Genomic DNA, 21,314 nt, shown 5'->3' on the forward strand with positions numbered 1-21,314 from the left:
AAGTCGTAATATTATGAGAATAAAGTCGTAATATTTTGAGAATAAAGTCGTATTATTATGAGAATAAAGTCGTAAAATTACAAAAATAAAGTCGTAAAATTATGAGAATAAAGTCGTAAAATTAAAAAAATAAAGTCGTAAAATTATGAGAATAAAGTCGTAATATTATGACAATAAAGTTGTAATATTACAAGAATAAAGTTGTAATTTATGAGAATAAAGTCGTAATATTACAAGAATAAAGTCGTAACATTACAAGAATAAAGTCGTAATATTACAAGAATTAAGTCGTAATATTATGAGAATAAAGTTGTAATATTACGAGAATAAAGTCTTAGTTTGGCCCTAATACTCATATTCAAGTGTGTTTTATTGGAGCACATTTTGATCTTTATTCATCTTGAACAAAACAATAAGCACATTAAAATACAGTTACACATTTACAGTTTACACATCAGTGCACAGAGTCCAGGTCAAAGTGCACTTTTCTGTTTTCTTAGAACATAATAAATGAAGAAACTGATATAGAATGTGGAATGCAAAATACAAAGAAAGAAAAATAGCTAAGAATAACAATAAATAAATAAATAAAACAAAGGTATAAATACATAAACACACCCCCCAGCCGTCTGGTCACTACTTTGTTAATGTGAAGGGTAAATGTTTATTTCTGATAGGAGTGAGATAATGAATGAGGGGACCACACTGGCCCTAAGTAAGTGAGTTTATCAAGAATAATCCAGAAGGAACTAATCAGCTGTTAGGCCCCGTGACCGCCAGGGGGCGCCCAAGAGTTAATAACAAATAAGATAAAGCAGTGGTTCTCAAACGTTTTTCAGTGATGTACCCACTTTGAAATATTTTTTCAGCCCAGTACCCCATGATCAGTGCAAAACATTTTTGGTAAAAGAAAGAGGTACAGTGCTGTGCCATCAATGTCTGATTTATTAAATCTTAACTAAACATTAAACTAAACATTGCATGTAGAAACAAATAAGAAAAACAGAAAACAATGAATATACATAGATAACTAAAAATGTGTTCACCAAATAAAATCATTAACTTAATTATAATAATAATATTTAATAATAATAATAATTATAATAAATCATATTTTCTTTACAAATTGATAACTTCATAATAAATAAAGATTTGCTCACACACAATAATCAGCAGCTTTGCTTCTTTTGGGATCAAACAATGAAAATTGCAAGTTTTCATAACATGAAATTTGAATTGTTGCATTGAACATTGAACATTTTTTTAAGGATACTAAAATTGAATACTGAATATAAAATTCAGTGAATGAATGTGCATTTATATTTTATTTTACTTTTTATAATATAATTATTTCTCAAGACTTATTTTTATTATTATTAGGCTTCTTGCTTTTTTAAAATATATATATTTTTATAAATCTCACGCACCCCCTGGAGTACCTCATACCCCCATTTGATTAGTCTGGAATGACCTGGAGGAACTCACTTCCTCTGGAACCCCCTTCCTGTGGACTCAGCAGCATCCCGGTCCAGGTTCTGGTGAGACCAGAGAGGGGGGGGGATTCCTCTAGAATGTTCTGCTGGTTGAACCGCTGATCCTCAGGAAAACAAACCCCAACCTCCTCAGATCTCCTCACACTCGGCAGCTGCTGGAGACAGAAGAACAGAAGAACAATGTCCAGCTGTTCCCTGACAATAACCGGACCGGGCCCCCCTGGAAACCCCGGTCCTCCGTCCTCCGGCATGTCAGCGATGGCAGGAATGTCAGGAATGGGGGGAATGCTAACACTTAGCAGCAGCTGCCGGTGTCTCTCCGATGGGGGACCACCGGGTCGGTGCTGGACCTGAACCGGTCCTGAACCGGTCCTGCTCAAATCCAGGTCCACAAGCCAGACCAGGAGGTTTCTGAGGTCTGGGACCGTCCTAGTTGATGGGAATCCCCTGCACGATCCCCCATCACTCCTCCACCCGTCACCCCTTCATCCCTCATTCAATCAGGATTCTCTGAAAACATCCCTAGACCCGTTCCAGGTGGGGCAGGTCTAGGTGGTCTATGTGGTCTAGGTGGGTCTAGCCGGGTCTAGTTCAGGGGTCGGCAACCCAAAATGTTTTAGATCCATATTGAACCAAAAACACAAAAAACAAATATGTCTGGAGCCGCAAAAAATGAAAAGTCTTGTATCAGAATTAGAATGAAGAAACACATGCTGCAGGTTTCTATATTAGTTACAACTGGGGGGAGATTTTTTTTTTTTCATTATGCACTTCGAGAAAAGAGTCGAAATGTCGAGAAAAAAGTCGAAATGTTGAGAAAAAAGTCAAAATGTTGAGAAAAAAGTCAAAATTTCGAGAAAAAAGTCGAAATATTGAGAAAAAAGTCGAAATGTCGAGGAAATAGTCAAAATTTCATGAAAAATTATAAATGTTGAGAAAAACATCGAAATGTTGAGGAAAAAGTTGAAATGTCAAGATTAAAAAGGAAAGGAAAAAGGAAGAAAAAAAGAAGAAAAAGGAAAAAAGGGAAAAAAGAAGAAAAAAAAGAAAAAAGAAAAAAAGAGAAAAAAAGGAAAAAAGAAGAAAAAAAGGGAAAAAAAAAAGTCAAACATTTTTGAAAAAGCACCAGGAGCCACTAGGGCGGCGCTAAAGAGCCATGCGGCTCTAGAGCCACGGGTTGCCGATCCCTGGTATAGGGGGTCTAGGTGGTCTAGATGGGTCCGGGTGGGTCTAGGTGGTCTAGGGGGTCTAGACGGGTCTAACAATCGTGAATCAACCAGGAAACAGCTGGAGAACGATGTCGTCCATCAGTCGTCTCATCTGGAGGGAAAATCCTTCTGTCGGTGAAACATTTCAGACTCAGTTTACAGACCGATGAAAACCAGGAACTTTAGAACAACCAGGAACTTTAGAACAAGCAGGAACTTTAGAACAACCAGGAACTTTAGAACAACCAGGAACTTTAGAACAACCAGGAACTTTAGAACAAGCAGGAACTTTAGAACAACCAGGAACTTTAGAACAAGCAGGAACTTTAGAACAACCAGGAACTTTAGAACAACCAGGAACTTTAGAACAACCAGGAACTTTAGAACAAGCAGGAACTTTAGAACAACCAGGAACTTTAGAACAACCAGGAACTTTAAAACAACCAGGAACTTAAGAACAACCAGGAACTTAAGAACAACCAGGAACTTTAGAACAACCAGGAACTTTAGAACAACCAGGAACTTTAGAACAACCAGGAACTTTAGAACAACCAGGAACTTTAGAACAACCAGGAACTTTAGAACAACCAGGAACTTAAGAACAACCAGGAACTTAAGAACAACCAGGAACTTTAGAACAACCAGGAACTTTAGAACAACCAGGAACTTTAGAACAACCAGGAACTTTAGAGAAACCAGTTCAGGTATGGAGTTCCAGGTCCGGGTCAAACACTAAAACCCGTGATGGGTTTAAATATGTCGATGATATTTGATCATTTCTGGAAATCTTCAGGGTCGTCTGGACCAGTAGCGTAGATGTTATAGTCTTACCAACATGTTGTATTTAAATCTGGGCTATTAGTATGTAATTATGATGTTCAAAATCCTTACAAATAAAAAGTCTTATTTTCGCGTGTAAAAACTTGTAAAAAAAATGTGTGTGTGGATATTTTTTTGTGATGTTTTTTAGGACACGCATAAAGTGTGGTTATTTTATTACTTATTATTATATTACATATATTATTATACTTATTATTGATTTTATTTGAGAGCACGTCATATGTACTCTCAAACATGGATATGTTTTTTATTACACACAACGTGTGGATATGTTTTGTACCGTAAATGTTGGATATATATGCTTTTGAATGTTTGTGGAGGTGTAACGTCCGGTTTTGTTGAAAATAAATTCGGCACACCCAGTCTTTGCTGGGGCACACCCAAAGAGTCTTTCTGGGAATCAGGAAAAAGCAGGAAATGAAAAGGAAATCCACTGGAGAAATGTTATTACTTGCATATAAAGCCCAAAACGGCTTAGCTCCTGGTCTCTCCAAGACCTGATAGTGCCTTATGTTCCTGGCAGAGCTCTCCGTTCTCAGAGTGCAGGTTTACTCGTAGTTCCTCGTAGTATCTAAATGTAGATTTGGAGGGCGGGCGTTCTGCTATCAGGCAGCATTACTTTGGAACCAACTTCCAATCTGGGTTAAGGAGGCTGACACCACCTCCACCTTTAAAACTAAACTTAAAACCTTTCTGTTTAGTAAAGCCTATAGTTAGTGTTTAGTAAACCTCTAGCTGGTGTTGGTAAATCTCTAGGTAGTGTAAACTCTAGTGTGTTAGAGTCAGTAGTCATAGTTGCAGCTATAGAACAAGACTATAATAGTTAGTCTCAAATATAGCTTGGTGGTAGATATGCTGCTATAGGCCTATGCTGCAGGGGGGACCGACATGATCCAAAACGTACGAAAAAACGTACGAAAAAACGCACAAAAAAACATACGAAAAAACGTACGAAAAAACGTACGAAAAAAACATACGAAAAAAACGTACGAAAAATCGTACGAAAAAACGCACGAAAAAACGTACGAAAAAAAATACAAAAAAACGTACGAAAAAACGTATGAAAAAACGTACGAAAAAACGTACGAAAAAAATTTACGAAAAAACGTACGAAAAAACGCACGAAAAAACGTACGAAAAAACGTACGAAAAAACGTACGAAAAAACGTACAAAAAAACATACGAAAAAACGTACGAAAAAAACATACGAAAAAAACGTACGAAAAATCGTACGAAAAAACGCACGAAAAAACGTACGAAAAAAAATACAAAAAAACGTACGAAAAAACGTATGAAAAAACGTACGAAAAAACGTACGAAAAAAATTTACGAAAAAACGTACGAAAAAACGCACGAAAAAACGTACGAAAAAACGTACGAAAAAACATACAAAAAAAAACGTACAAAAAAACGTACGAAAGAAACGTATGAAAAAAAACGTACGAAAAAACGTACGAAAAAACGTACAAAAAAACGTACGAAAAACGCACGAAAAAACACACGTACGAAAAAACGTACGAAAAAACGCACGCAAAACTATAGCTTGGTGGTAGATATGCTGCTATAGGCCTATGCTGCAGGGGGGACCGACATGATCCGCTGGGCGGTGAACATCACCCTTCTTCTCCTCTCCTCTTCCCTTCCTCTCTTCTCCATTTCCATTTTTATTTATTATAAGTATCTCATAGCTATCGTTTTTGTCCATCGTTCCTGTAGTTTCTTGTGCCGGCCCCCCTTTTTTCTCTTTTGTGCATGTTTGCAGGCCGGAGCCTCAGGAGCTGCGTTCTGGCCTGTGTTCCCACCCCTCTGGTCATCCCGCTGCTGCTTCCACCTGCCTGCGCCCCCCCACCCTAGACGAGTCCAGTCCTGGTTCTGATCGTCTCTCAGAGATGTTCCTCAGAAGCAGATTCAGATTCAGATTCAGAAAACTTTATTCATCCCCGAGGGGCAATTGCAGGACAACTGAGCAGCAAGACGTTGAAAATCTCAAATAGAACAAGAATAAAGTAAAATAAAAATGAACAGGGCATGCCCCCCAGCGTGTCTCCTGCTGCAGCTGGAACATCTGTCTCGGTGATCGACGCGTCTCAACACCTGAGGATCTGCAGGGGGGACGGGGGACGGGGGGGCAGGAAATGAAAAGGAAATCCACTGGAGAAATTTTATTACTTGCATATAAAGCCCAAAACGGCTCAGCTCCGCAGTATTTACAAGACCTGATAGAGCCTTATGTTCCTGGCAGAGCTCTCTGCTCTCAGAGTGCAGGTTTACTCGTAGTTCCTAGAGTATCTAAATGTAGATTTGGAGGGCGGGCGTTCTGCTATCAGGCACCATTACTATGGAACCAACTTCCAATCTGGGTTAAGGAGGCTGACACCACCTCCACCTTTAAAACTAAACTTAAAACCTTTCTGTTTAGTAAAGCCTATAGTTAGTGTTTAAGCTCCTCCCACCGGCTACCAGGGGCACGAGTGAGTGAGTGTGTGTGTGTGTGTGTGTGTGTGTGTGTGTGTGAGTGTGTGTGTGTGAGTGTGTGAGAGTGGGCGGGGCCAGGGGGAGGAAGGATCTCTGGAAGATTCAGCTCAGACACAAACACTCGGAGACGAGCAGCCGAGTGTGTTGGAGTGTGTTCATGTGTTCATGTGTTCATGTGTTCATGTGTTCATGTGTTCATGTGTTCATGTGTTCATGTGTGTGTCGGAGAGCGATCTCACACTCCGGAATGAAGCCGAACTTTTACAGCTGATGAAGGTAAGAAACTTTCACTCAGAACCAGAATCACGTTTATTTGTCCCGGTCGGTCAGACAAGACATGGAATTTGACTCAGTTATTTTCGCTCACTCTACAGTAAATAGATAATAGACAAATGACAGCTCTTATTAACATCTATAAGATTTTTATAAAGTGAAAGGTGCAAGGTCCTTACTGATTCCTGCTCTGGAACCTCTAATGAACCAGTTTGACATCACATGAGTTAGAATCAGTTCATCTCAGTAAGAACCAGGTTTACGTGAATAAATATGTAACAATCCTGGGAGATTCCAGCAGAAATATAAGTCTGATGGGAGAAGAAATATGAGGAATTATTTAGAGCTCAAGTCCGTCTCACATCTGTCTCACATCTGTCTAATATCCGTCTCATATCTGTCTCATATCTGTGTTAAAAACTACCAGGTTCTTACGGGACGGTAGTGATTGTTCCAGGTATTAGTGGCTTGTTATAAAACTAATGATTTACACTGAAAACACATTAAAGCATGAATAACTGATTTAATATTGATGTTTTTTGGTAAGTGACCGTGGTATAAGCGGATAATGCCCTTCCAGGTGACATTAACATAAATATACTACGCGTCGGACGGTTAGGGACCATATATTTCTGATACTGTACACCTTATTATCCCTTACATATCTGTCTCGTATCTTTCTGGACTCATGTAGTCTGAAAAAATCCATCTAGAACATCTCACCATCTACTGAACCAACATTGATGTTCAGAGACGACTGTTTACATGAACTTTACTGGAACCTGTCGTTCTGATCAGAGGAGGAGGATGGATGGATGGATGAATGGATGAACAAACGGATGTGTCACGGTGTGGTTGCTGAGGACCCAGATGCAGGAGAGCGGGAGGCAGGAGTTCCAAAAACAGGGTTTATTCAGCAAAAAACAAAACCTAAAGCTGCTGGGCAGAATCAGAGAGAAGAACAGAAACAGGGATCCAAAAACTATAACGAGACACAGGGGATAACGAGACACAGGGGATAACGAGACACAGGGGATAACGAGACACAGGGGATAATGAGACACAGGGGATAACGAGACACACGGGATAACGAGACACAGGGGATAACGAGACACAGTTGATAATGAGACACAGAGGATAATGAGACACAGGGGATAACGAGACACAGGTGATAACGAGACACAGGGGATAACGAGACACAGGTGATAACGAGACACAGTTGATAATGAGACACAGAGGATAATGAGACACAGGGGATAACGAGACACAGGTGATAACGAGACACAGGGGATAATGAGACACGGGGGATAACGAGACACAGGGGATAACGAGACACAGGGGATAACGAGACACAGAGGATAACGAGACACAGGTGATAACGAGACACGGGGGATAACGAGACACAGGTGATAACGAGACACAGGTGGTAACGAGACACAGGTGATAACGAGACACAGGTGGTAACGAGACACAGGGGACAACGAGACACAGGGGATAACGAGACACAGGGGATAACGAGACACGGGGGATAACGAGACACAGGTGATAACGAGACACAGGTGGTAACGAGACACAGGGGACAACGAGACACAGAGGATAACGAGACACAGGTGATAACGAGACACGGGGGATAACGAGACACAGGTGATAACGAGACACAGGTGGTAACGAGACACAGGTGATAACGAGACACAGGTGGTAACGAGACACAGGGGACAACGAGACACAGGGGATAACGAGACACAGGGGATAACGAGACACGGGGGATAACGAGACACAGAGGATAACGAGACACAGGGGATAACGAGACACAGGGGATAACGAGACACAGGGGATAACGAGACACAGGGGATAACGAGACACAGGGGATAACGAGACACAGAGGATAACGAGACACAGGTGATAACGAGACACAGGGGATAACGAGACACAGGTGCGAACAATCAGGGCAGATGGAAAACAAGAGGGACAGAACTAAAAACACAAACTGGGGGAAATGTCAAACCCTGACAGGATGGATGGATGGATGGACGAACAGATGGATGAATGTATGGATGATGGATGGATGAATGGTCTTGGGGGCGGGGCTTGTGGAGGATGAGTGACAGCAGCGAGGATGTGATGCAGCTCAGAAAACTGACGAGTGTAGAAGTGTGTGTGTGCGTGTGTGTGTGTGTGTGTGTGTGTGTGTGTGTGTGTGTGTGTGTGTGTGTGTGTGTGTGTGTGTGTGTGTGTGTGTGTGTGTGTGTGTGAAAAAGTGTGAAAACAGAGTGTTGAACACACACCTGTTGCCATCCTTCCTCACACACACTCGCCTCATTCTTCTCTTTCTCTGGCAAACACTCGGAAAGAAAAGCTGTGTGTGTGTGTGTGTGTGTGTGTGTGTGTGTGTGTGTGTGTGTGTGTGTGTGTGTGTGTGTGTGTGTGTGTGTGTGTGTGTGTGTGTGTGTGTGTGTGTGTGTGTGTGTGTGTGTGTGTGTGTGTGTGTGTGTGTGTGTGTGTGTGTGTGGGTCTGGAATGCCAGTAATCCAGGCATGTTGCTTCCTGTCCCTGTGGAGGTTTTAATCTCCAGAAAACGATCCTCGTTTCCTGCCAGGCAGTTCGGACCTCGCTGGTCGTCAGAACCGCTGGTTTGAGGAGAAACCTCATGATTCACATGTTTCCAGACCTGGTTCTGGTTCACAACTCGTTCAACTGGGAACCAGCTGAGAACCAGTTTGTTTTTCCACAGCTCTGGTGCTAAGAGGAGCCACGTCAGTTACGTCATTGCGTTTGCGTGAAAGTTTCAGCAACAACAATAAGGTATCTGCTCCAATAGGACTTAGACCACATCTCTAACAGACAGGTTGTCTCCTCCTCCTCCCATGATGCTTTGCTGCATCCAGATTAATTCTTATTTGAAAATGTCTCCGTCTCCCAGTCTTGCTGTTGCCGTTGGTCTGAATAACTCCACCCCCGCCGCTTACGTAAGCAGTTATTTCCTCTAGTCCAGCAAAGAGTTGGTGCCACCGTTGCTACCTAACCAGGCAGGGCCGCCGCAAGGGGTGTGCGAACCGTGCGATCGGGGACCTCACGCTAGGGGCCGTTTTTTTCCCCCCCTTTTTTCCCTTATAAATATCAACAGTCACGTTCCATTCCAGATCTAAATGTGTACTAGTCTGTGCATATCAATAAATATATGTGTCTGTTGTTCAATACAACTGATCAGACCAAGCGCAGACACAAGGTGCTCTGATCCAGACGGTGGAGTTGGAGCAAACTGTCACACAATGTCGAGAGAACGAGACAGATTCAGGAAATTTCCATCAGGGGATGAAAAAAGAAAAAAACTAAAGAAAATGGAAGAGTTTAATGCCTCTCTGAAAGGCTCGTTTGACACATTTGTTACAAAAATCACCGATCCGACCGGGTCTCCAGCAGCCGTGGAGCCCCGCGTCGAGGCAAGAGATGATGATGAGGCAGGGGAAGGTGTCCAGTATTTTGATCATTGGAGAGTTAAAATTGCGCATATAGACACCCGATCCGACCCGAAAAACCCAAAAAATTTGAGGGCCCCCCCAGCCATTTCGCACAGGGCCTCGCAAATCCTGACTCCGCCCCTTGAGTCATGTATAAAACATCTATTGTACATTATTTATAAACTAAAATGATAAAGTTGACGTATTCACAGACAGGAGTTTATATTTACCGTTCATTAGTAATAACACCATAACACACGTGCACGCTGCAGTTCCCACCACACTGCACACACCGCACCCGTCACTATCTATATATGGCTCAATGACGTGACGCCTATATTTTCTGAAAAACTGATTTCTTTTCAATTCAAAAAAGGTTTAAATGGATAAACATATGGACTCACTTGAATTTTACAAAAAAATACTAGTTATTTGGAATTTTGTTGTTGTTTTAAGTGTCAAAATGTCATGAGGTGCGACCGTCCGACCACGACTCTTTTTTTGAAATCACTCTAAATGTATTTAAATCAATCTTCTTCTATCTGGCAGGATTTCTGAAGTATCTTGTAGTGTATAAGATTTATACACATTTATACTTATATTTCCATCATAATATACAAACAAAGTTTGACTGATGTCCATTTTATGAAATATCATGTGACGCAACCATTAAAATAACATTTTTATATAAAACTGAAAACTTGTAAAAAATAAAGATGTCAAGATGTTAAGGAAATTAATTTATTTTAATATGAATCATGGTTGCACCACATTAATTTTTTTAAGGCTAGTGCCAATTCATCTTGACAAAAATCACTTAATTTAAAATTTTTATATGAATTTATGTCTACACAACATTCTTAATGTTTGAACTACTGCAATAGATATTCTTTTTTTTATTCTTTGAAAATTGACCTGTTGAAAATCCTTATTCGTCATTGACCCATATATATATATATATATATATATATATATATATATATATATATATATATATATATATATATATATATACATATATATATATATATATATATATATATATATATATATATATATATACAGATGTCTGAAGCCTTGCAGCCTCTCAGGACTCTGCTGCTCCGATGCCGAGTCCTCAGACGCCGAGACACTTTGCCACAAAAGACAATGGTATTTCTGGAAGTTGAGATGAAGGCGGCGCTGCGGGGGTCGATGTTCCCGCCGCCGCGGCTCTTCAGATGAGCACGGTGCTCGTAACTCTCCGTACTCTGTCCTGCGTCTCAGTGGGTTTTCTGCCAACTAGTGCCGTTTCCTTTCCAGGATTTATTTTTCGATATTTTGTTTGGCAGGAGTTTAGAGGAGTGTAGAGGCGACAGAAACGCGGCAGTTCTTTCCTCTAGACCAGCAAAGAGTTGGTGCTACCTTTGCTACCTACCAGTTTAGTGGTTTAGTGGAAAAGGGGTATGAGTGTGTCCCCAACATACTCCCTGTGAACTCCTGACCCCCTCCCTTCTTTATCTCATTAAGTCATGTATAAAACATCTATTGTACATTATTTATAAACTAAAATGATAAAGTTGACGTATTCACAGACAGGAGTTTATATTTACCGTTCATTAGTAATAACACCATAACACACGTGCACGCTGCAGTTACCACCACACTGCACACACCGCACCCGTCACTGTCTATATATATAAATATATACATATACATATATATATATCACTAACGTTTAATGACTATGCAGATGTCTGAAGCCTTGCAGCCTCTCAGGACTCTGCTGCTCCGAGTCCTCAGACGCCGAGACACTTTGGCACAAAAGACAATGGTATTTCTGGAAGTTGAGATGAAGGCGTCGCTGCGGGGGTCGATGTTCCCGCCGCCGCGGCTCTTCAGATGAGCACGGTGCTCGTAACTCTCCGTACTCTGTCCTGCGTCTCGCAGTGGGTTTTTGCCAACTAGTGCCGTTTCCTTTCCAGGATTTATTTTTCGATATTTGGTTTGGCAGCAGTCTCGAGGAGTCTCGAGGCGACAGAAACTGACGGGTCCACGGATCCAGGTGACCATCGTTTGCAGGCGTGTGATGTGGTGAAACCCGAGTTACGGAGCTGCAGACGGGTCGTTAATCAGACGTGGGCCGGGGGGGCCGGGGGGCCGGAGGAGCCGGGGGGGTCAGCGGGTCGGCCGGTCGGGTTTCATGCGTTTGATCTCAGACGGCGCTGGCAGCCGCGGCGTCATAAAGAATGTCAGCAGGATGGAGCTGATCTGGAGTCGGTTCAGACGCTGAGGTTGCTGGTTCCGCCCCGGTCCCCCCGGTCCCCCCCCACAGTCGTGGCGTGTTTCCGTGACTCAGACGTTTGGACTCCAGAACCGCTGACCGTCTCCTCCTCTGTTCCAGACATGTCAGGACTCGGACCTGCAGCCTTCCTCCTGCTGAGCTGGACCCTCGTCTTCATCACCCCCCCCTGCACAGGTGAAGGTAGGTCAGGTGAATTATTAGGCTCTTAGGTCAGGTGATCACTGACGGCTCAGCAGGATAACTACTGTCTCAGAGACCGAGGGCTCGGCCCCGGTGGAAATAATCACCTTCCCCTGAAGAACCTGGACCCCCCCAGACCTGGACCTTGTCTCCACAAATCCCCCCAGATGAGGAGATTCCAGTCTGGCCTTCGGCAGGAGGGTCTCCCCTTATGGTCCAGGTCCAGGTCCAGGTCCAGGTCCTGGTCCTGGTCCTGGTCCAGGTCTCTTCCCTCCTAAAGGCTGAATTAAGGTTCTGCGTCAAACCAACGCAGAGCACACGCCGCAGCCGTGAAGCTGTCGTTTATCCGACTTTTTCCGGTCACAGTGAATCAAAGAGATAAGGACAACTACTACTCTCTCCGTCTGCGTGTGGTCTGCGTCGCCTCCACGCCTAGTTACAATTTTCGGGAGGTGCAGGTTAGTGATGGCGCAGGTGACGGCGTGTGGTCTGCGTGGACGAAAACCACACGCCGTGGGCACGGCGGCGTTTTGACGCAGAACCATATTTCGGCCTTAAAGGGGAGTTTTTCTTGCCACTGTTTGTCTCAAGGTTTTTCTCCCACTAGGGGAGTTTTTACCTCCATTGTTTATGTAATAATTGCTCGGGGGTTTATGTTCTGGTTCTGGAAACATCCTGGAGACAACTATGTTGTAATAGACGCTATACAAATAAAATTGCATTGAATTGAATTGAGATTTATCCGATGATTCAACCGTTGTGTGTTGTTGAACACCCCGGGTCGTAGACGGGTCGTAGACGGGTCGTAGACGGCGGCGGCTGCAGGCGGGTGGCGGTGCAGCTCGTGGTTCCCTCTCCGGTTCCGTCGGCCCGGTCTGAGGTCGAGGGCATTGGGATTGGATCCGGGTCCCGCGGGACCCAACGCAGATCTCGCAGGACCGGCAGGACCCGGCGGGACCCGGCAGGACCCGGCAGGACTCGGCGGGCGGTTTGAACTCTCCTGCCGGCGGGAGCGGGCGGCCCAAAAAAAAACCAATGTGGGATGGGGATGTAGCGCAGTGACAAAGTGGAAATCATTGACGTAAAAATAAACCTCCAACAAGGTCCTTACTAAACAAAGACAAAGAAAGTCAGATATTTGTAGAAACTGGTTTAGTGTCTGTGGAGCATGTTGAAGAGACGAGGGATTGGAACCAGCAGTCGCTCAGCAGCTTCTCTTCCACAGCAATGTAATGCACTAGTGATTCATTTGTTAAATTAATTTGTTACATTGGTTAACTTTGTTTATTTTATGTTATTAATTAGTTTATTTGAGCCACTCACAGCCTCGTTGTTATAACCTCAATCACATACATGACTGTCTCAGAAAATTAGAATATTGTGATAAAGTTCTTTATTTTCTGTAATGCAATTACAAAAACTAAAATATCATCCATTCTGGATTCATTACAAATCAAGTTGTTTTCAAGAGTTTTCTTAAGCTGTAAGCCATGATCAGCAATATTAAAATAATAAAAGGCTTGCAATATTTCAGTTGATTTGTAATGAATCCAGAATGGATGACATTTTAGTTTTTGTAAATCACAATATTCTCATTTTCTGAGACAGTGCTGTAATTGATGCGTGCGCGAAAGGAAAAAAAGTGTGCGATGATGACAATGATAAACTAACTACATCAAGCTCCACAATGATCATGTTCACATTAAATCAGATAGATTTGTCTGGACGGGAGAAGACACTAAATCAATGCATCTCTATTATTGTGCAGCAGGAATTCTCAGAGTTTTGCGGGAGCAGGCGGGAGTGAAACTAGCGTCGCCACCCGTCCCTTGAAATACGGAATTGTTACGTAACTGGGAATTAAAAGTTGCGTTCCGTATTGAACCAATATGGATATATATTATACTCTTATTTATTGATGTCATAATCTACAGGTGGAGGTCGCAAAATTTGAATATATTGCAAAACTTCATTCGTAGTAAATTCAACTAAAGGTGAAACAAATATATTATTTCCCACTACATTCAAAGTTAGATATTTCAAGCCTTTATTTGTTATAATTTTGATGATTATGGCTCACAGTTTATGAAACCCCCCCCAAAAAAATCTCAAAAGATTTGAATATTTTATGAAATCAATAAACAATTCAATTATCAAAATTATAACAATAAAAGGTTTAACATATCTTGTTTTGCATATAATAAGACTAGGTAATATATTAGTTTCGCCTTTTAAGTTGAATTATTGAAATAAATGAACTTTTACATCATATTCTTCACCTGTATATTCTACATCTGGGCTGATGTGGACACATACATTATACGATATTTCAGTTGCTAGCATGGTTGTTTGTCTGTACAGTCATGCAAGTTCAATGCTATTAAAGCACGTTAAACTTTAAAATGAAAGCGTTTGGTTTTTTCATATAAAATAAACACATTTTTATGCAGTTTAGAAGTTTTGGGGAAGTCCCTTTTTTTTGGCTCCTGCGCTGCTGAAATCCGGGCGTCCCTTATTTCTATTTCTGAAAGGTGGAAACCCTAAGTGGAACACACATGTTGCAAGTGCGGGCGGTAATGGTCAGAAATGCAGCAGCGGGATGAACAAAACCGTCCCGCTATAGCAGGGCTCTGGTCTGAACAAAACCGTCCCGCAGGGCTCTGGTCTGAGATCCGGCATCAGCTGCATCAGCTGCATCAGCTGCATCAGCTGCTCCTGCTGCTCCTGCTGCTGCTCCTGCTGCTCCTGCTGCGTTCTGCCGGGACATTAGACGGTTTAACCTTTGACCCCAGACAGACACTGGCCACGCGACCTCCGGCGTGCAGTTTGTCGCCGCGGCGCCGCTAAAGCTCGCCTGCTGACGTTCGGCTGTTCTGGGACGACACACGATCCACTCCGAGGTCACGGGGTCAAAGGTCAGAGTTCAGGAGACGGCTGAGAGAGGGAGGAGACGAGTTTCAGCTCCAGCAGGAGCTGTATTTACCCATGACATCATAAAGCATCAAAACTATAAATACTGTGTTACAGAAGACATAAACACGCTCTTATTCTGACGGGAACTTCCTGTCTGCATGCTGTTCATCACATCTCTGTTCTCCCTCCAACAGGAAGTGACTGCAGCTGCAACATCACCAACAGCCGCTGCGACGACTTTGGAGAGTGCAGGTGTGACATCATCAATCAATCAATCAATCAATCAATCAATCAATCAATCAATCAATCAATCAATCAATCAATCAATCAATCAATCAATCAATCAATCAATCAATCAATCAATCAATAGATAAAGTGTCTATTACAACACAAGTGGTCTCCAGAGACCAGAACATTACCCCCCTTCATTTATTACATAAAAAGGTATAATAATAATAATAATAATAATAATAATAATAATAATAATAATAATAATAATAATAATAATAATAATAATAATAATAATAATAATACTAATAATAATAATAATAATAATAATAATAACTAAAGCTGCGATCAGTATAATGACAATAACTAGACAATTTCCTCGCAGAAATTTGGAGAGTGCCACGGCGGGCTGCTGCCCATTTGTGTACATTGCTGCATTTTTCAGCAATAAAGGTGAAGGACTCAAAACTAAGTCTGATGACACCACCCACCACTCTCTATGTCAAACCATTCAAACAAGTTATAGCATTTACTGTTGGCTATTTGCTGTGTGTGAGGGGGGTATTTAATATATATAAAATATATAATAATAATAATAATAATAATAATAATGATAATAATAATAATAATATATATATATATATATATATATATATATATATATATATATATATATATATATATATATATATATAGGTTAATGTATATATTCGGTGCGTCCGAAATGCCATACTAAACAGTATATACTAAGAAAGTATACTTAAGTTCGGCACGCTTTTGAGTAAATATCAGTAGTGTGCATTAATTCGGACGTACTATTAAGAGCCATACACTTCCTGCCGTAGGGAGGGGGGGGGGGTTGTTACCATGGTAACCTGTCACAGCAGCGGTAGCAGCTGTTACCATGGTAACAGCAGCGATAGCAGCTCCGCTCTTTCCCGTTTATTCTGGCCGAAACAAGATTACATTATATAATATTATTATATATGAATATTATAATATGAATATTATATAATAATATTATTATACTTAATATTATACTTATGACATATACGTATCACTTAGCAACCAAACACCGCTGCACTGCATTGTGGGAAGTTTCTGCTCGGCTAGTGTCCATCAATCCACGTTTTTTAGTTTTTCCCATCCACTTTGAATGGGTTTTCTTGGCCTGTTTTTTGGGAAGAACTTTGGGAAAAATGAGAATTTCAACACCAAAAGTGATAGCACACTATTCCCGATGTAGCCGCACATTTTATATATATGATGTGCCTGGGTCCTCTGAAATCTGTAGGAGGAGTAGCAAACCGAAATCTGTCCGGAAAATGAATACTAATAAACGCGCAGGATAACAATAGTGCCGTGGGACTAACTAATAATAACTAAAGCTGCGACCAGTATTGATCAGTATTGATCAGCCCTCACTGCAGCTCCAGGTACCTCCTTCCTACCTGTTCTGTAAACTCACCTGTATTGCACCAGGTAGGTTCATCTCTCCCCCCCGCCCCCCCAGGTGCGACCCCGGCTGGGCCGGCGACCTCTGCGACCTCTGCGTCCTGATGCCCGGCTGCGTCCACGGCTCCTGCCTGCAGCCGTGGCAGTGCAGCTGCGACCCGGGCTGGGCGGGCCGGTTCTGCGACAAAGGTGAGTCAGTGAGGGGGCGGGGCTTCAGGTGAGGGGGCGTGACCTCAGCTGTCCTGAGTCCCGCCCCTCACCTGTCCCTCACCTGTCCCTCACATGTCCCCAGACCTCACCTGTCCCTCACATGTCCCTCATCTGTCCCTCACATGTCCCTCACCTGTCCCTCACCTGTCCCTCACCTGTCCCTCCGTGTCCCCACCCCTCACCTGTCCCTCACCTGTCCCTCCGTGTCCCCACCCCTCACCTGTCCCTCACCTGTCCCTCACCTGTCCCTCACCTGTCCCTCACCTGTCCCTCACCTGTCCCTCACATGTCCCCAGACCTCACCTGTCCCTCACCTGTCCCTCATCTGTCCCTCACCTGTCCCTCACCTGTCCCTCACCTGTCCCTCACCTGTCCCTCACATGTCCCTCACCTGTCCCTCACCTGTCCCTCACATGTCCCTCACCTGTCTCTCACATGTCCCTCACCTGTCCCTCACGTGTCCCCAGACCTCACCTGTCCCTCACCTGTCCCTCACCTGTCCCTCACCTGTCCCTCACCTGTCCCTCCGTGTCCCCACCCCTCACCTGTCCCTCACCTGTCCCTCACCTGTCCCTCACCTGTCCCTCACATGTCCCCAGACCTCACCTGTCCCTCACCTGTCCCTCACCTGTCCCCAGACCTCACCTGTCCCTCACCTGTCCCTCACCTGTCCCTCACATGTCCCCAGACCTCACCTGTCCCTCACCTGTCCCTCACCTGTCCCCAGACCTCACCTGTCCCTCACCTGTCCCTCACCTGTCCCTCACATGTCCCTCACATGTCCCCAGACCTCACCTGTCCCTCACCTGTCCCTCACCTGTCCCTCACATGTCCCCAGACCTCAGCGCCTGCTCCCGCCAGCCGTGTCTCAACGGCGCCACCTGCCAGCTGGAGGACGGAGACGTCACCTGTCTGTGTCCCGACGGCTTCACCGGACCGAGCTGCCGGCGCCGGACCGGGCCGTGTTCCCGGACCAGGTACCTCCAATTCAATTCAATTCAATTCAATTTTATTTCTATAGCGTCTAATACAACAGATGTCTCTAGACGCTTTCCAGAGACCCATACCCAGAACATGAACATAAACATAAACCCCCGAGCAGTTATTACATAAACAATGGCAGGTAAAAACTCCCCTAGTGGGAGAAAAGCCTTAAGCCAAACAGTGGCAAGAAAAACTCCCCTTTAGGAGGGAAGAAACCTTGAGCAGGACCTGGATCATAAGGGGGGACCCTCCTGCCGAGGGCCAGACTGGTGGGTCAGGGACGGCAGCAGCACAGCAGGCAGGTGGAAGCAGCAACGGGATGACCGGGGGTGGGGACCGCAGGCCAGCACGCAGCTCCCGAAGCTCCGGCCCAATCAGCAAGTCCCAGGTTGGGGTGCAGGGTCAGGAAAAGGTTGAGAAGGGGCAGGGCCAGGGAGAGGAGTCTTGAGGGACAAACCTCTCCCCCGCCTGCCCGGGCCGTTACCCTGACCGGGCCGTTACCCTGACCGGACCGTCACCCTGACCAGGCCGTTACCCTGACCGGGCCGTTACTCTGACCGGGCCGTTACCCTGACCGGGCCGTCACCCTGACCGGGCCGTTACCCTGACCGGGCCGTTACCCTGCCCCTCTCACTCCCACGCTGCAGGATCCGGTGTTGTGCATTCAGAGATGCTCTTCTCCACCGGCAGAGGATGCTGCAAACATGCACAAAAGAGAAAAAAGGGGGGCCAGCACAAGAAACTACAGGAACGATGAACAAAAACGATAGCTATGAGATATTTATAATAGATAAAAATGGTAATGGAGAAGAGAGGAAGGGAAGAGGAGAGGAGAAGAAGGGTGAGAGGCACCGCCCAGCGGATCATGTCGGTCCCCCCTGCAGCATAGGCCTATAGCAGCATATCTACCACCAAGCTATATTTGAGACTAACTATTATAGTCTTGTTCTATAGCTGCAACTATGACTACTGACTCTAACACACTAGAGTTTACACTACCTAGAGATTTACCAACACCAGCTAGAGGTTTACTAAACACTAACTATAGGCTTTACTAAACAGAAAGGTTTTAAGTTTAGTTTTAAAGGTGGAGGTGGTGTCAGCCTCCTTAACCCAGATTGGAAGTTGGTTCCATAGTAGTGGTGCCTGATAGCAGAACGCCCGCCCTCCAAATCTACATTTAGATACTCTAGGAACTACGAGTAAACCTGCACCCTGAGAGCGGAGAGCTCTGCCAGGAACATAAGGCACTATCAGGTCTTGTAAATACTGCGGAGCTAAGCCGTTTTGGGCTTTATATGCAAGTAATACAATTTTAAATTGGATTCTGAATTTTACGGGTTACATTAAATGTTTATATTTTTTTTTCCGATCTGCTGGAATTTGTCGCCATGTGACCTGCCTGACTCTACTTCTCTTCTTCTCCCCCCAGGTCTCCCTGCAGGAACGGCGGTCTCTGCGAAGACGCCGACGGCTTCGCGGCCGAGCTAACGTGCCGCTGCCTGGCCGGCTTCACGGGCCGGCGCTGCGAGACCGACGTGGACGACTGCGCGCTGAGCCCGTGTGCTAATGGCGCCACCTGCCTGGACGGCGCTAACCGCTTCTCCTGCGCCTGCCCGCCCGGCTTCAGCGGCCGCTTCTGCACCGTCAACCTGGACGACTGCGCGCGGCGGCCGTGCCGCCACGGCGGCCGCTGCCTGGACCGGGCCGGCGGGTTCCACTGCGTGTGCCGGCCCGGGTTCACCGGAGCCACCTGCCAGGAGCCGGCGGGCCGCCACCAGGCCGCCCCCCCGGGGCCGGAGGGGGGCGGGAACTCCAGTCTCCATGGCGACGAGCAGCTGAAGGTCACGGTTAGCGAACGCAGCGCCGCCGGACTCTCCGTCCTGCAGCTGGTTCTGGTTCTGGTGCTGGCCGGCGTCACGGTGGGCGTGGTCGCGCTGACCGCCGCCCTGGTCCTGGGGGACCGCTGCTCAGGCCACGCCCCCTCCTGCACAGGCCACGCCCCCCCGGCCGACGGCCCGGACGCAGCAGAACCACAGAAGAAGAAGCTCAACGTGGAGGTCTGATGATTGACAGCTGTGTGAGGGGGGGTGGGGGGCACCAGGACCCAGCATGCACCTGGACTGTGACATCATCACAGACAATGCACGCTCAGTTAGCCTCTGTTTCCCAGAATGCTCCTGTGGCGGCGGCTCAGAGAGACGTGGAGGACTCTGTGATGTCATCAGCTCCTGGAGGCGCTGACTCCGCCCCTTCTCTCAGCCAATCACACGGCGGCTACACGGCTAGTACTAGCCAGTGAACTCGTAGCTACGCTAACGACGGTCCCGCCCACCGGGCGTTTGAACAGGACCAGCGGTTCGCTGGAACACTTTACCTCCATCACTACACGCTAGCGTAGCCCCACCTAGCCCATGCTAAGCTATGATGCTAACCAGCATTAGCCTATGTTCATGACTGAATCCGTCCAAACAAACGAGCCTGGAACCTCCACACTAGGACGACTGGAGGTCCAGAGTCCGCCCCCTGGGTAGCAGGTTATCTGTCAGCTAGCTGGTTAGCTGTCAGCTAGCTGGTTAGCTGTCAGCTAGCTGCTGGTTAGCTGCCAGCTAGCTGCACCATCCAAGCATTAGTGGTTTTGATGTGTATTATCTGATGAAATGACGTAAACGTTTCCTCCCCTGAACCGTCGACACGGACGTGAACTCTGGAGAGTAATGAACCAGAATCCCGCTCCGACATGTTTTCAGGTTTCTAAAATGAATTAAATAAAGATGAAAAGCAGAAAAAGAAACTGATATTAAAATGTTTTAAGTCTTCATAATTCAATTCAATTCAATGTTATTTATAAAGCATCTATTACAACAGAAGTGTCTCCAGGATCCTTAAAAATTCCCCTTTAGGCACTTGTTTACTAACTACATATAGATCTGCCCTATATATATATATATATATATATATATATATATATATATATATATATATATATATATATATATATATATATGTATATGTATATATATATATATATATATATATATATATATATATATATATATATAAATATACATATATATATATATATATATATATATATATATATATACATACATACACATATATATATAAAATTAGAATATTGTGATAAAGTTCATTATTTTCTGTAATGCAATTAAAAAAACTAAAATGTCATACATTCTGGATTCATTACAAATCAACTGAAATATTGCAAGCTTTTTATTATTTTAATATTTATGGTTTACAGTTTAAGATTAAGATTCCCAGAATATTGTAATTTTTTGAGATAGGATAT

At 44.3% G+C, this 21,314-nt stretch overlaps 1 protein-coding gene across 1 annotated transcript; it reads left to right on the plus strand.

Moving 5' to 3' along the window:
- The first annotated feature begins 6,150 nt into the window (after nt 1-6,150).
- On the plus strand, nt 6,151-20,931 carry dlk2 (delta-like 2 homolog (Drosophila)). The gene is made up of 6 exons (XM_061745022.1): nt 6,151-6,292; nt 12,131-12,211; nt 15,319-15,376; nt 16,866-16,996; nt 17,856-17,994; nt 19,434-20,931. The coding sequence occupies exons 2-6, from the start codon at nt 12,133-12,135 to the stop codon at nt 20,065-20,067; spliced, it is 1,041 nt and encodes a 346-aa protein (XP_061601006.1). The 5' UTR covers nt 6,151-6,292; nt 12,131-12,132; the 3' UTR covers nt 20,068-20,931.
- Nucleotides 20,932-21,314: the final 383 nt, after the last annotated feature.

The sequence above is a fragment of the Cololabis saira genome, chromosome 17, assembly GCF_033807715.1.
Source record: "Cololabis saira isolate AMF1-May2022 chromosome 17, fColSai1.1, whole genome shotgun sequence".
Classification (NCBI taxonomy): domain Eukaryota; kingdom Metazoa; phylum Chordata; class Actinopteri; order Beloniformes; family Belonidae; genus Cololabis; species Cololabis saira.